The 14,067-nt window shown below is 31.8% G+C and overlaps 1 protein-coding gene and 1 non-coding gene across 2 annotated transcripts in view; one reads left to right on the top strand and one right to left on the bottom strand.

The window, feature by feature from the left end:
- Positions 1-8,954: 8,954 nt before the first annotated feature.
- The window catches only part of LOC112100886, a 7,507-nt gene continuing 2,394 nt past the window's right edge, over positions 8,955-14,067 (top strand). Inside the window, exons 1-9 of the mRNA XM_024190752.1 lie at positions 8,955-9,100; positions 9,566-9,788; positions 9,885-10,520; positions 10,560-10,809; positions 10,987-11,160; positions 11,218-11,475; positions 11,923-12,181; positions 12,752-12,810; positions 13,186-13,810. Coding sequence (XP_024046520.1) covers positions 8,955-9,100; positions 9,566-9,788; positions 9,885-10,520; positions 10,560-10,809; positions 10,987-11,160; positions 11,218-11,475; positions 11,923-12,181; positions 12,752-12,810; positions 13,186-13,810 — 2,630 coding nt within the window. The remainder of the gene's footprint in view (positions 9,101-9,565; positions 9,789-9,884; positions 10,521-10,559; positions 10,810-10,986; positions 11,161-11,217; positions 11,476-11,922; positions 12,182-12,751; positions 12,811-13,185; positions 13,811-14,067) is intronic.
- Positions 9,406-9,514, bottom strand: LOC112101243. Its single transcript, XR_002907370.1, has one exon. It is a non-coding gene; the product is annotated as a small nucleolar RNA R71 (small nucleolar RNA).

The following is a 14,067-nucleotide window of genomic DNA, read 5'->3' as shown; positions in this document are numbered from 1 at the left end:
TTTTGTGGATGTTTTGACTTCTCGTCGACAAATAATAATATTCTTGTCTAGTACCGCCTTGGTTTCACCGGCCCTCTAGTACAAGGTTATTATTATTTGGCACGATAAGCTCTTAGCACCATATTGATTAGAGTGTGGTTCATGAGGTGTGGATTCCCCCCTCATGATTTAATTGGCATTAATACGGATTATTTAGCCCATGATGCATGTTGATACGGATCCAGATACCCAAGTACGTCATTTCAATAGATTTCGCTTCAATTTATTCTCGCCATTGCAATTCCAATTTTAGAATTTATTATCGCCATCTCAATTCCAATTTTAGGATAATTGAAATCACTTCCACCACAATTTCAACCACCCATTTACAAAATTAATTCTACATATAATTAAAATCCACCTCCTCGTGGGATCGACACTCGTCACCATTGATCTATACTACAATAGATTCGTGCGCTTGCGAGTACATTAAAATTTGCACAACAGTATGGTGTCGATAATGATGAGAAATTCTACAGACCGCAAAATCATCAAAATAAGATACAATTACTTAGTTTGCATAATAATGTTTTAACTTCATTATTACCATCATCAGCATCATCATAATCATTTTCTGAATTTGGCGTCTCAACTTCAAAACCAATACTTTTTTCTTTCTTTTTCTTCATGTGACTAGTCTCAAAATTTTATAGTTTGGTAATCACTTGATTTTTTGTCATTGTGCTAATACCACAATATTCTTCAATAGCTACAACTTTAATAAGAAATCTATTTGGCAAAGATCTCAAAAATTTTCTAACTAATTCTTCCTCAGAAATTCTTTTACTAGGAGAGTATGAAGTATTAGCAATCTTAAGTAGTTTACCATTAAAATCAGCAAGTTCTTCATTTTCATTCATCCTAAGATTTTCAAATTCAATTGCAAGTTTTTGAAGTTGAAAACGTTTTACCAAATTGTCTCCTTCAATGAGTATCTCAAAGATTGTCACTAGCTTCCTTGTAGTCGTACATGTAGAGATTAAATCATACTTATTGATGTCAACTCCATTGAAATTTGCATTGAACGCCTTGGAATTAAAGCTAGATTTTTAAATTTCAACGTTGGAATATTCATTCACAAGCTTAAGAATTATGTTTTTTTTTTTTATCTCGATCAAACATGATGGGTAAAATATAGCTTGTCCTTACACATTTCATAGCTCTTATGTCAATAGATTCAATAAAAGTTGTTGTCCTTTGCTTCCAATACGAATAATTGGTGTCATCAAGTAATGGTGGAAAAGCAGTAGATCTTTTTTTTTCTCTACAAATCCATGCCTACAAAAATAAATCAAGATCCCAAAATCTCACCAAACACTACAAAAATAGATCAAGATCCAAAAAGCTTACCAAACAAATTGTTAGTGGCATTGCTCTAATACCACTTCTTAAGAATTTAGATCTATCATAACAAGTGTAGGCAAATTAAATCACTAGATAAATTAATAAATCTAATTAATTAATCCTAAAATCATTGTTCACCGATTATTGTTTATTTCACTATTCATTACCCCTAAATTTATCATATATGCTAGAAATAACAAATTGCAGAAAATAAAGCACACAGAGGATTAGTAAAAAGAAACAAATCCTTATATGAATTACAATATTATTGACATAATGATGCAAATAATAAAAACCCTAGCAATAATATTTTAAATAGTATTAAAATTTTTAATTTATTCTAATATCTCATACACACATAAGGGGAAAAATTTTATTAAAAAAAAGAAAAAAGAAAAGGGGATTGGATCTTGCTATTCAGCTTGGTTATGTTGTTCTTGAGGTGGAGTCTGAATTAGCCACCATGGTTTCTTAGACTATTTCTCATGGCTCTGTGTGATGGAATTTTACTTATCTCATTGGCTGGATTCTTGTTATTTTATCATTATCAGTCATGTCTTTCGGGAGACTACATCTGCTGCTGACTTCATGACCAACTAAGACTACACTCATCCAACTTGTCAGCGATATTTTAGTTTTGGGGACCTTCCAGCTGGTTTGTCTAGTATTCTTCAATCGAATGCTCTCGAGATCCCATATATTTGATGTTGATTTCGCCTTGCTGGCTTATGTTTTAAAACTTTTTTGTAACTTTCTTTTTATTCTTACTTTTTTTTTAGTTATGTCCCCTCTTTATTTTTTCTTTATTTTTTTATTTATATTGTAGGTTAAGGTCCATAACTGCCACCTTCTTGGTGGTTTGGAGAGAAAAAGAAAAAGGCAATTGGAGGCATGTGAAAATAAATTCTTGGATGGGGCAAAGTTTTATGAGTAGTAGGGTAAAGGCATTTTATTATTGTTTGTTACATTTATTAATTATTTTTTCAAGGTAATATCGACGGGACGAAAGAAATTTTATTAGAATATAAAATCGAATTTATTTAGCTTAAAACGTCATAAGTCCAAGAAATATTTTCATTAATGAACATAACCTAAAACAAAGCCATCCCATTTTAATTATACTATGTAAAATGTGCTCCCTTTTGTAAAATGAATCAAATGCAATCGTTACTATCATTGGATCATTCTTTTTAGCACAAATTAAGACAAACAAACTAAAAATCTTAAATGTATGAAAATAATTAAAATTTAGGTTTCAGACAAAAAAAAATGAATAACTCCTAAATCTTAATATATATAGCATATTTATAAAAAATGTCATTAAAGAAAATAAAAAATAAAATTATACTATCATTTTTGTGATTGAATGATGGCTATCTTAGCACAAATTCTTGTTTTTTAAGGGTAAATGCTCGTTTAGTTCATATATTTTGACTTAAGTACTCGTTCAGTCCCTATATTCTAAATAATATCTCAAAACACCCTTGTAGTTAAATATGATACATTATTACCCTTACTTTGTCTTTTGCAATAATACTATTTTAATAATATTCTTTGCATTAATTAATTTATCTATAAAAAAGTTAATCAATAAATTAACCAATAATTATTTATTAGTAAATTAACCAATAAATATCAGTATGGAAGATATTTTTTTTTAATACTTGTGCAATAGTCTTACTAATAACTATTTATAAATAAATTTTTATTAGCCAACTTAAAGCAATGTTTGATATCCTAAAAGTAAAATAGTAAATCAAAGTTTGAGTAAATTTTTATGTTATGCTTAAGGTTAATTTGATAAATGATCATTTTTTTCTTTTTATTAATATCTCCAAGAATATTGTTGTAAGGGTATTATTGTAAAAAAAAATAACATATTTAATAATAGAATATTTTGAGTTTTTTTAAATATAAGAACAAAATAGAGACTTAACTCAAATATAAAGACTGAATGAGCATTTACCCATTCATAAAATGTGACAAATCCTATCAAAACGTTGTTGAAGTTAATAATATTCTATTATCTGTCAACATTTTTGTTATATTGTTTAGTTTGAAAGCTCATTCATTTTTCAATTATAAGATTAAAAATGAAAAACGAAGTGCTATTCAAAATATATCAGGTTAATTATTTAAAATTAAAACGTTGGGTTTGGTTAATTTTCCTATAAATCTCTAATATAAATTAGGTTATTTCTTAGTAGTTCATAGGCTCGCTTATGCTTTAGAGTGGGCCATAGGCTCACCTATGCTTTAAATCTAGATTTTTTTCATTCCCACAAATCATTAAGGGAAATAGATTCCCTTGTTTTGAAATAAGCACCAAAACAAGTAATTACTTAAAAATCATTGTTATTCAAATAACACTAACATTCAAATAAAACTAACATCAGCACAATAAAATTAAAATCTGCCCTACTACAATGCGATGGCCATAATAGCATGTCTCCCCAATAATTACATAAAATTAATTGATTTTCCCAAAATACTTCGAGTGATTTATAAGACCAATAAATCAATTTTCCTTTTTCGTAATATTAAAGCATGACCATGGAATCTATCATTTTCACAAGAATATAATAAATATGTCAATATAATTGTTGTTCGTATCGACAAAGTTGACCTTGATAATGGTAAAATAATTTACATTCAAAATCCCATGATCTTGCAGATTAAATCAAACACATACTTGAGAGAGACAAGTTGGAATTTTTACCTTGGTTAGCCATGGCCAAGCTTTCAAGTTTGCTGTGAAGTTTTCTACTACCTGCTGCTACCTTGATCCAAAGCTTTTGCAACTTGCTGCAAATTCACAACTTAAAGTCCTCACAATTTGCGCAATAAAAGCTTATAGTTGTTAAAAGCTACAGAGTATGGAAGAATTCTAAATGCTGAGAAGAATTTTCACTATTATAAAATGAGAATAACTTTGGCTATTAAATAGCCTTACATAACGAACCAAGCAACAAAACAGGAACCCATGTTTAATGACTCCTAAAGACATGGAAGACTAAAATCAACAAATAACGTTACCCTTAACAATAGAGGTTTTATTTTGACTAAGTAGTAACAAAATCAACTCAACATTTCCTCCTTTAAACTGAATGCTAATGCATCAGTTTACATCAGTTTCAGAGCAGACTCCTAATGATGCAGGCATCTTTAAGAAGACATCCAGCTTGAGTGGCTTAGTCATTACATCGGCTAATTGTTCTTGTGTGTTGCAATAGACCAATTCTACAGTACCAGCCTTTGTAAGCTCCCGAAGAAAATGAAAACGCACATCTATGTGCTTACTTCGACCATGCATTACTGGGTTCTTCGAAAGTTTGATTGCAGAACTACTATCACACTGAATACTAGTTGTCTTACCTTGTTTCAGACCCAAATTATCCAACACCCTTTTCAACCAAACTGTTTAACATGCACAAGAAGCCGCAGCAATGAATTCAGCTTTAGTAGTGGAGAGACTCACTACTAGTTGCTTTTTTTATAGCCAAGATACTGCTTCTGAGCTCAACAAAAAAACGTAACCTGAAGTGCTTTTTCTATCTTCTAAATCCCCAGCATAATCACTATCAGTGTAAGCAATGAGTTCATTATTTCCTCTATTCTTATAGAAAATTCTGAAATCAAGTGTCCCCTTCAAATATCTCAACACCCTTTTAGCTACTTGGAGATGAAGCTCAGTAGGATTCTCCATGTACCTACTGATAAGACCCACTACGAACATCACATCCGGTTGAGTATTTGTAAGATACATGAGACTACCCACAATTTGTTTGAAATAAATTTTGTCTACCTTAACACCACTTTCATCCTTCACGAGTTTACAACCTGGGACAATTGGATTTTGAACTGAGTTGCTTCCATCCATCCTAAACCTTTGCAGCACCTCTAATGCATATTTTTTCTGACTGATAAACACACCTCTTGAATTCTGCAAGATTTCAAGACCAAGAAAATACCTCATTTTGCCAAGATGAGTCATATCGAACTCATGTTTCATGGAACTTTTAAATTCTAAGACCATCAATTCATCATTGCCAGTAAAGATGAGATCATCTACATACAAACTCAGAATCAAAAGTTTACTTTCTTTCCCTGTCTTGATGAACAGAGTATGTTCATAGTCACATTTCTCAAAACCCTCTTTCAAAAAATAAACTTCTATGCGGCTGTACCAAGCACGCGGTGCTTGCTTAAGGCCGTAGAGTGCCTTTTTTAATTTATAAACCTTGTGTTCATAACCCTTTTTCACATAACCAAGCGGCTATTCCACAAAAACCTCTTCATTCAGCTCACTATATAGAAATGCCGACTTAACATCTAGCTGATAGATAGCCCATCCTTTTTGAGCTGCAAGAGCTACTACCAAACGAATTGTTTCCATACGTGCTACAGGTGCGAATACTTCTGTATAATCTACCCCATGCTGCTGAGAGTACCCCTTCACTACAAGCCTTGCCTTGTATTTATCAACTTCACCATTCTTATTAAACTTGGTTTTGTAAACCCATTTCACTCCAATTTTTTTTCCACCTTCAAGTAATTCTGTCAGTTCCCATGTATTATTCCGTTTTATTGCTTCTATTTCCACATCCATGGCTTTCCTCCATTTCTCGCTTTTTACGGCATCGTCGAAGCGAATAGGATCAGCAGCTGCAAACATGGCCAACTGAACTTCTTCTTAAGATAGTCCTTCTCATGTCTCATAGTCTTGCATCCAAGCTAGTGGTCTCCTAATCATCCCTTCATTCGAGCTAGGTGAGCTCTCCTCGGCTAGAGAATCAGAGGAAAAATTCTCCTCTTCTTCAACATTAACATCAGAATCAGATTCACTCATCCCTACATTTCTATCGATCTCCACCACTTTTTACTCACGATCACCCCATTCCAAATCACATGCAATTGCTTCCTCATACTTCTTATCCCAATCCCAACTTTTGTCTTCCTCGAACACAACATCTCGACTTATAATAACCTTTATGAAATAGGATCATAAAGTTGGTAAGTCTTCGACTCCTCGCTTACTCCCAATAGAACACAAATATGACTTTTATCATCTAGTTTTGTTCGTTTGCTATCAGGCACATGAACATGAGAGATGCAGCCAAAGACTCTGAAATACTCTACCGAAGGTTTGATTCCACTCCACGCTTCTTCCGGAGTCATATTTCTCACGGCAAAAGTTGGACTTCGATTTAGAACATGTACCGTCCAGTTGACTGCTTCATGATTAGTATTAAAAATTGTTTAATTATCAAGCGATAATATGTTATTTTATGCTTATGTTATAATTTATATTTGTGTTTATGTAATATATTATGAATTATTAATTATGTTTTAAATATATTTAATTTTGTGTATTTTTATGTGTTTATTAGGAAAATTATTAATTTCACGTACTTCGAGGCTCCAAACAGATAAACGGAGGTCAAATTTGGATTCCGGAGGTCCGAAAACCTTAAGATCAGTCAAGATCGGCTTAAAATTAGGCTTGTGTAAAAAAAAGTTGACTTTTCCTGTTGACCGAGCACTGATTGGATGATGAAATGAGCTTACAATAGATATGAGTGCATGGGATAATTGGCAATCTTGACTAAATCTCAACCGTTCATGATTCAATGGCCATGATTGTGCCACGTGGCAATGGTTGGTGAAGCAAGTTGGAGGATCCGAATCTTTGTATTTGGGTCGACCCGATCCACCCATTAACCCGCCAAATCTCAACCGTTCTTTGGGCAAATCGGACGAGTCAAATGATGCCATGTGTGATGTTGACTTTTGAAGTTTGACTAGCCATTGGATCTTGATCTAAGGGTTGTGAGGAGCACATGCATGAAGCCTATGATGGACCACAAAGCACTGGATTATGAATTTATTTTTCTATAAATAAGGCCTCATTTTTATGTTTTAATCATCTCTCTACAACTCTCTTCTTCTCAAATTCTCTCCATCTCCTTGTAATCTTGATTTCCAGGTGTGTTTTTAATATTTTGTATAATTATTTTCATTAATAAAATTAGTTTTATTTCCAATTTTAGTTGTTTTTATTTCTTTTAATTATAAGTAATTCAATTTTACTACTTCTTTTTATTTTAATTATGCTTAACTAAATAATATTAGTTAGGGGAAGGTGAAACTCTTAAGAAATAAATATGATTTAATCAAATTCTATGTTTAATTTTATAAATTAAATTATTTTCTATTTAATTTTATACATGTTTTATATTTTGAAAATTTGATTTATTGTAGACAAACAAATGAATTTGGCACAATAAATTCTTAAGATCTTAATATAAGGCATGGTGAAATGGTATTTTGACTTATTGTAGACAAATTAAATTTTGGCACAATAAATACTTAATCCATCATAAAATTTAAAGGGAAAATAATAATAATTTGTATAATTAATCTTTTGGGTAATAAATCTAAAAAAAATTGGCAAAAAGAATTTATTAAGTTTTATTTATTTCTAAGAGTGGATCCATAACCCTAACTAGTTCAATTCCATAGTTTCATTTAAATTAAGTTGTTTATATTCAAATTTTAATTTTAATTTTTAGATAAAATAAAATAAACTAATTAAATCTTTTCTCTGTGGATCGACCTCGGACTCACCGAGTTATAATACAACAAGACACTCTTATACTTGAGAGTTAAAAATTACTTTTAAGATGTGTCAAGTTTTTGGCGCCGTTGCCGGGGAAAAGTTTTTTTTATTTGGTTTGTTTTTCCGTTTTTTATTTTTCTCTTATATGTAAAATTTCGTTTACCCCCTTTTTCTTTTCTTAAATTCTCTTTTGTCCCCATATCTTTCATAATTCTAGTTTCACCCCAACTGTTTCACTTTCATTCCAAATTTCTATTCTAAACTTCTAAAAATTACAGTTTGGCCATAAAATTAAAAATAATTCTAAACTTCTAAAAATTACAGTTTGACCATAAAATTAAAAATAATTTGCAATAGAATCCCTAGACGAAATTCCTCAACATATTTTGGACTAAACTAACTTTAACTACTAACTCTAATTACTAACTCTTAACTTACTAACTGCTAACTGCTAACTTTTTTAATTTCAGTTATTTAATTTTCTGCATTTATTTAATTTCGTATTTATTTATTTTTGCTTTATTGGTGGGTTCAACCACCAAACTAACTACTAACTCCTAATTTTTATTTTCAGTATTTATTTAATTTTGTATTTTGTTTTTGCTTTATTTTTTTTATTGGTGGGTTCAACCACCATTTTATTTATTTATTTTATTATTTTGCGTTTATTTTATTTTATTTTATTTTTTTGCTTTATTGGTGGGTTTAACTACCATTTTTTCTTTTTCTTTCTTTTGCATTTATTTTATATTGTTAACTAGTGGGTTCAACCACCAAAATTGTTATTTAATTTTCTTTTGTACACTTATATTATTTGCATATTTAATTTTTAATTTTATTTTATTATCAATTTGTGTAAATATTATCTTTATAACATAACCCTTGCATGAGACGTTGGTCTCGATCTTCAAGTGGCAGGTTAATTCGTAGATCTCAATCTCCACCACCAATTATGGATGAGAATGAAGGCAAAAACGTTTTGGGCGAACTTAATCCTCAAATTGATCAGGGAGACAACCAATCTCAACATGGGCATGATCAGAATCAACCAAGGACTCTGAGAGACTACATGAATCCAACCAGAACCGGAGCACCGTCGTGTATAGTATTTCCTCCAGAAGCATCTCAATTCAATTTTAAACCAGGTATTATCCAACTTTTACCAACATTTCATGGTTTAGAATCTGAGAATCCGTACTTGCATCTAAGAGATTTTGAGGAAGTTTGTAATACATACACGGACCAAAATTGTAGCATGAACATAATTAGATTAAAGCTTTTTCCTTTTTCATTAAAAGATAAAGCTAAAACTTGGCTACAAAACCTTAGATCTGGATCAGTAAGAAGTTGGAATAACATGCAAGAACAGTTTTTGAAAAAATTCTTTCCACCTCATAGAACAAATTCTTTTAAAAGGCAAATCACTTCTTTCACTCAAAAAAATGGAGAAACATTATACCAATGTTGGGATAGGTTTAAAGAGTTGCTTAACATATGCCCACATCATGGTTTTGAAACTTGGCGATTGGTCACTTATTTCTACGAAGGCTTAATACCCCAAAGTAGACAGGTTGTTGAAATGATGTGTAATGGTGAATTTAGGGATAAAAATCCTGAAGATGCACTAGATTACCTTGACCAATTAGCTGAAAATGCACAACATTGGGATACTGTTGGAACTTTTGAATTGACAAATAAGCAACAATCATCTCCATCTAGTGGAGGAATCCATAACCTTAGGGAAGATCATGATTTACAAGCAAAATTTGCATCCCTAGTTAGGAAAGTTGAAGCTTTGGAGCATAAAAAGAGTGATCAAGTAAAATCTGTTCAAGAAATTGCATGTAACATATGTAATTCGAATGATCTTTTCACTCAAGAGTGTCCCACTTTGCCTGCACTTAAAGAATGTCTAAATGATCAAGCTAATGTCATTAACACTTTCAATAAACCAAACCCATATTCACAGACTTATAATCCTGGTTGGAAAAATCATCCGAATTTCAGTTGGAGGAATAATAATAATGCACAATCTTCACAAGCACCACCTCCACAAAATTTTCAAAATCCTCAGCCTTATGCACCATATGTTCCACCACCTTGGAAAAATCTGGAGGACACAATGCATTCATTCATCAGAAAGCAAGATGTTATTAACAATCAAAATGCACAAACTTTTTCTGATTTGAAAGATACTCTTGCTAAAATTGCTTCTGCACTCACCATTCAAGAAAAAGGAAAATTTCCAGCCCAACCACAACCAAATCCTAAAATTCAACAAAATTCACCCACAGACCAAGTCAAGTCAGTTATAACTCTTCGTAGTGGTAAGGTTGTTGATAGACCTATGCCTGAACCTTATGAAAATGATGAAAATTCAAAGGGTAAGGAAGGACTAAATGAACTTACACCTAGTGAAGAAATAACTAGTGTTCCACCTGAACCACCATTTCCGCATGCATTGAATAAACCAAAGAAATCAAACCACTCTTCTGAAATTTATGAAATCTTTAAGCAAGTGAAAGTTAACATTCCTCTATTAGATGCAATCAAGCAGGTTCCTTCATATGCCAAATTTTTAAAGGACTTGTGCACTGTTAAGAGGAAATTGAAGGTAAGAAAGAGTGCTTTCATGGCCGAACAGGTAAGTACAATTCTGTCTACTAATAATAAGTTGAAATATAAAGATCCTGGTTGTCCTACCATTTCTTGTATTATTGGTAACCACAGAATTGAGCATGCTTTACTAGATCTTGGTGCTAGTGTTAATTTGCTTCCATATTCAGTTTATCTTCAACTTAATCTTGGTGAGTTAAAATCAACTTCAACTACACTTTTGCTTGCCGATAGATCAGTTAAAGTACCAAAAGGAATAGTGGAAGATGTTTTAGTACAAGTTGATAAATTTATTTATCCTGTGGATTTTATTGTCTTGGAAACTGAACCTGTTGTGAATAATTACAAACCAATTCTTGTAATTTTAGGTCGACCATTTTTAGCAACTGTTAATGCTTTGATTAATTGTAGGAATGGTTTAATGAATTTATCCTTTGGGAATATGACTTTGGAATTGAATGTTTTCAACATGTGCAGGCAACCTAATGAAGAAAATGAGAATGAAGATGATACTGATGAACAAAAGGAATTGTTTGAATCTTGTATCGAGGAAAATATTCAAAAAGGGGATTTTTCTGAACTTTCTAATGTTTGTTTAGTTAATTCAATTGAGTCAAATAAGCAACTTAAACTTGATATTTCTAATATAAATTCGTTGCTTGATTCTATGCAGACTTCGCAAAATTATGATGACGAGCCAAAATTTGAGGAGCTTGGAAGTATTGAAAAGACAGAACAACAAGAAGCACCTAAAATGGAATTGAAACCTTTGCCTGAAGGATTGAAATATGCTTTTCTTGGAGAAGAACAAACTTATCCTGTTGTGATTTCTTCTACTTTAACAAGCGACCAAGAAGGTAAGTTACTAACTGTTCTTAAAAAGCATAAAAATGCAATAGGATGGACTTTAAATGACATTAAAGGCATTAATCCCTTAATCTGCACACATAGAATTAATTTGGAAGAAAATGCTAAAATATGTCAACAACCTCAAAGAAGATTAAACCCACACATGAAAGAGGTAGTCAAAACAGAAGTCCTTAAATTACTTGATGTGGGAATTATCTACCCTATTTCTGATAGTAAGTGGGTAAGTCCTACACAAGTAGTGCCTAAAAAATCTGGAATCACTGTTGTTAAAAATGAAAAAGGTGAATTAATTCCAACACGAATTACATCTAGTTGGCGCATGTGCATTGATTATAGAAAATTAAATGAAGCCACTAGAAAAGATCATTTTCCATTACCATTCCTTGACCAAATCTTAGAAAGAGTAGCAGGACATCCCTACTACTGTTTTTTAGATGGATATTCAGGTTATTATCAAATTCCTATAGCACTTGAGGACCAAGAAAAGACCACATTCACATGTCCTTTTGGAACATTTGCATTTAAAAGAATGCCATTCGGGCTTTGTAATGCTCCTGCAACATTTCAAAGATGTATGTTAAGCATTTTTTGTGATATGGTTGAACATTGTTTAGAGGTCTTTATGGATGATTTGACTGTGTTTGGGAATTCTTTTGATGATTGCCTTGATAATTTGGAGAAAGTTTTAAAAAGATGTGTTGAAAAAGAACTCGTGTTGAATTGGGAAAAATGTCACTACATGGTTACTTCTGGAATTGTTTTGGGTCATGTTGTTTCTATTAAAGGAATTGAAGTTGACAAAGCAAAAATCGAAGTCATATCTAAATTGCCACAACCAAAAACAGTTAGAGATGTGCGATCCTTTTTAGGACATGCAGGATTTTATAGGAGGTTTATAAAAAACTTTAGTGCCATATCTAAACCACTTTGTAACCTCTTATTAAAAGATGCACCGTTTGAATGGAATGATGATTGCCAAAAATCTTTTGAAAAAATAATTTGTCTTTTAACATCTGCACCTATTATGCAATCTCCTGATTGGTCTTTGCCATTTGAATTAATTTGTGATGCAAGTGATTTTGCTGTTGGTGCTGTTTTAGGACAAAGAAGGGATGGTAAGCCTTTTGTGATTTATTATGCGAGCAAGACTTTGGATAGTGCTCAAATAAATTATTCTACAACTGAAAAAGAATTACTTGCTGTGGTATTTGCATTAAACAAATTCCGTTCATATTTGCTTGGCTCTAAATCTGTTGTGTTTACTGACCATGCTGCTGTGAGATATTTGATGAGTAAACAGGATGCCAAACCGAGACTAATTCGTTGGATTTTGTTACTACAAGAATTTGACCTTACCATCAAAGATAAAAAGGGTGTTGAAAATGTTGTTGCTGATCATCTATCAAGACTCACATCCGAATTCTGCAATGATATAACACCCATAAATGATTCTTTCCCTGATGAATTTTTATTTTCTGTTACTTCAATGCCATGGTATGCTAATATTGTTAATTTTCTTGTTACAGGTAAAATGCCTTTGCAATGGAATGCTCAAGAGAAGAAGAAATTTTTTGTTGAAGTAAAGAAATTTTATTGGGATGATCCTTATTTGTTCAAATATTGCCCAGATCAAATTTTTCGGCGATGTATTCCTGATAATGAGGTAAGTAGTGTCATTAATTTTTGTCATTCTGAAGCATGTGGTGGTCACTTTTCTTCAAGAAAAACTACTGCTAAAATTTTGCAGTGTGGATTTTATTGGCCTACCATGTTTAAAGACACATATGAATTTTGCAAAAGTTGTGAAAAATGTCAAAAATTGGGATCAATTACAAAAAGAAACATGATGCCCTTAAATCCCATACTTGAAATTGAAATATTTGACTGTTGGGGAATTGATTTCATGGGTCCATTTCCATCATCTTTTGGATTTGTATATATATTAGTTGCAGTTGATTATGTCTCAAAATGGATTGAAGCAATTTCTTGTCGAAATAATGACAGTAAAACTGTGATTAAATTTTTAAGAGAAAACATTTTAAGTCGATTTGGAATCCCTCGAGCCATTATCAGTGATGGAGGTAAGCATTTTTGTAATAAGTCATTTGAGTCTTTAATGAAGAAATATGGAATTACACATAAAATTGCTACCCCTTATCATCCTCAAACAAATGGTCAAGTTGAATTAGCAAATAGGGAGATAAAACAAATTTTGGAAAAAACGGTTAACCCAAACCGAAAAGATTGGTCTCTTAGACTTAATGATGCACTTTGGGCTTACCGCACTGCATTTAAAACATCATTAGGAATGTCACCCTATCGGTTAATTTATGGTAAACCTTGTCATTTACCTGTTGAACTTGAACATAAATCACTTTGGGCTATTAAAGCTTTTAATTCAAATTTGGTTGATGCTGGTAATGTGCGAAAATTACAATTGAATGAACTTGAGGAATTAAGGAATGATGCATATGAAAATTCAAGAATTATTAAGGCAAGAACAAAAGCATTTCATGATAAAAGAATTTTTCGAAAAACATTTGAGATTGGTCAAAAAGTGTTGCTTTATAATTCTCGTC

The sequence above is a fragment of the Citrus clementina genome, unplaced genomic scaffold, assembly GCF_000493195.1.
Source record: "Citrus clementina cultivar Clemenules unplaced genomic scaffold, Citrus_clementina_v1.0 scaffold_2, whole genome shotgun sequence".
Taxonomy (NCBI): domain Eukaryota; kingdom Viridiplantae; phylum Streptophyta; class Magnoliopsida; order Sapindales; family Rutaceae; genus Citrus; species Citrus x clementina.
Note: the sequence above shows the minus strand (reverse complement) of the source record. Positions and strands in the feature narration are given on the sequence as shown.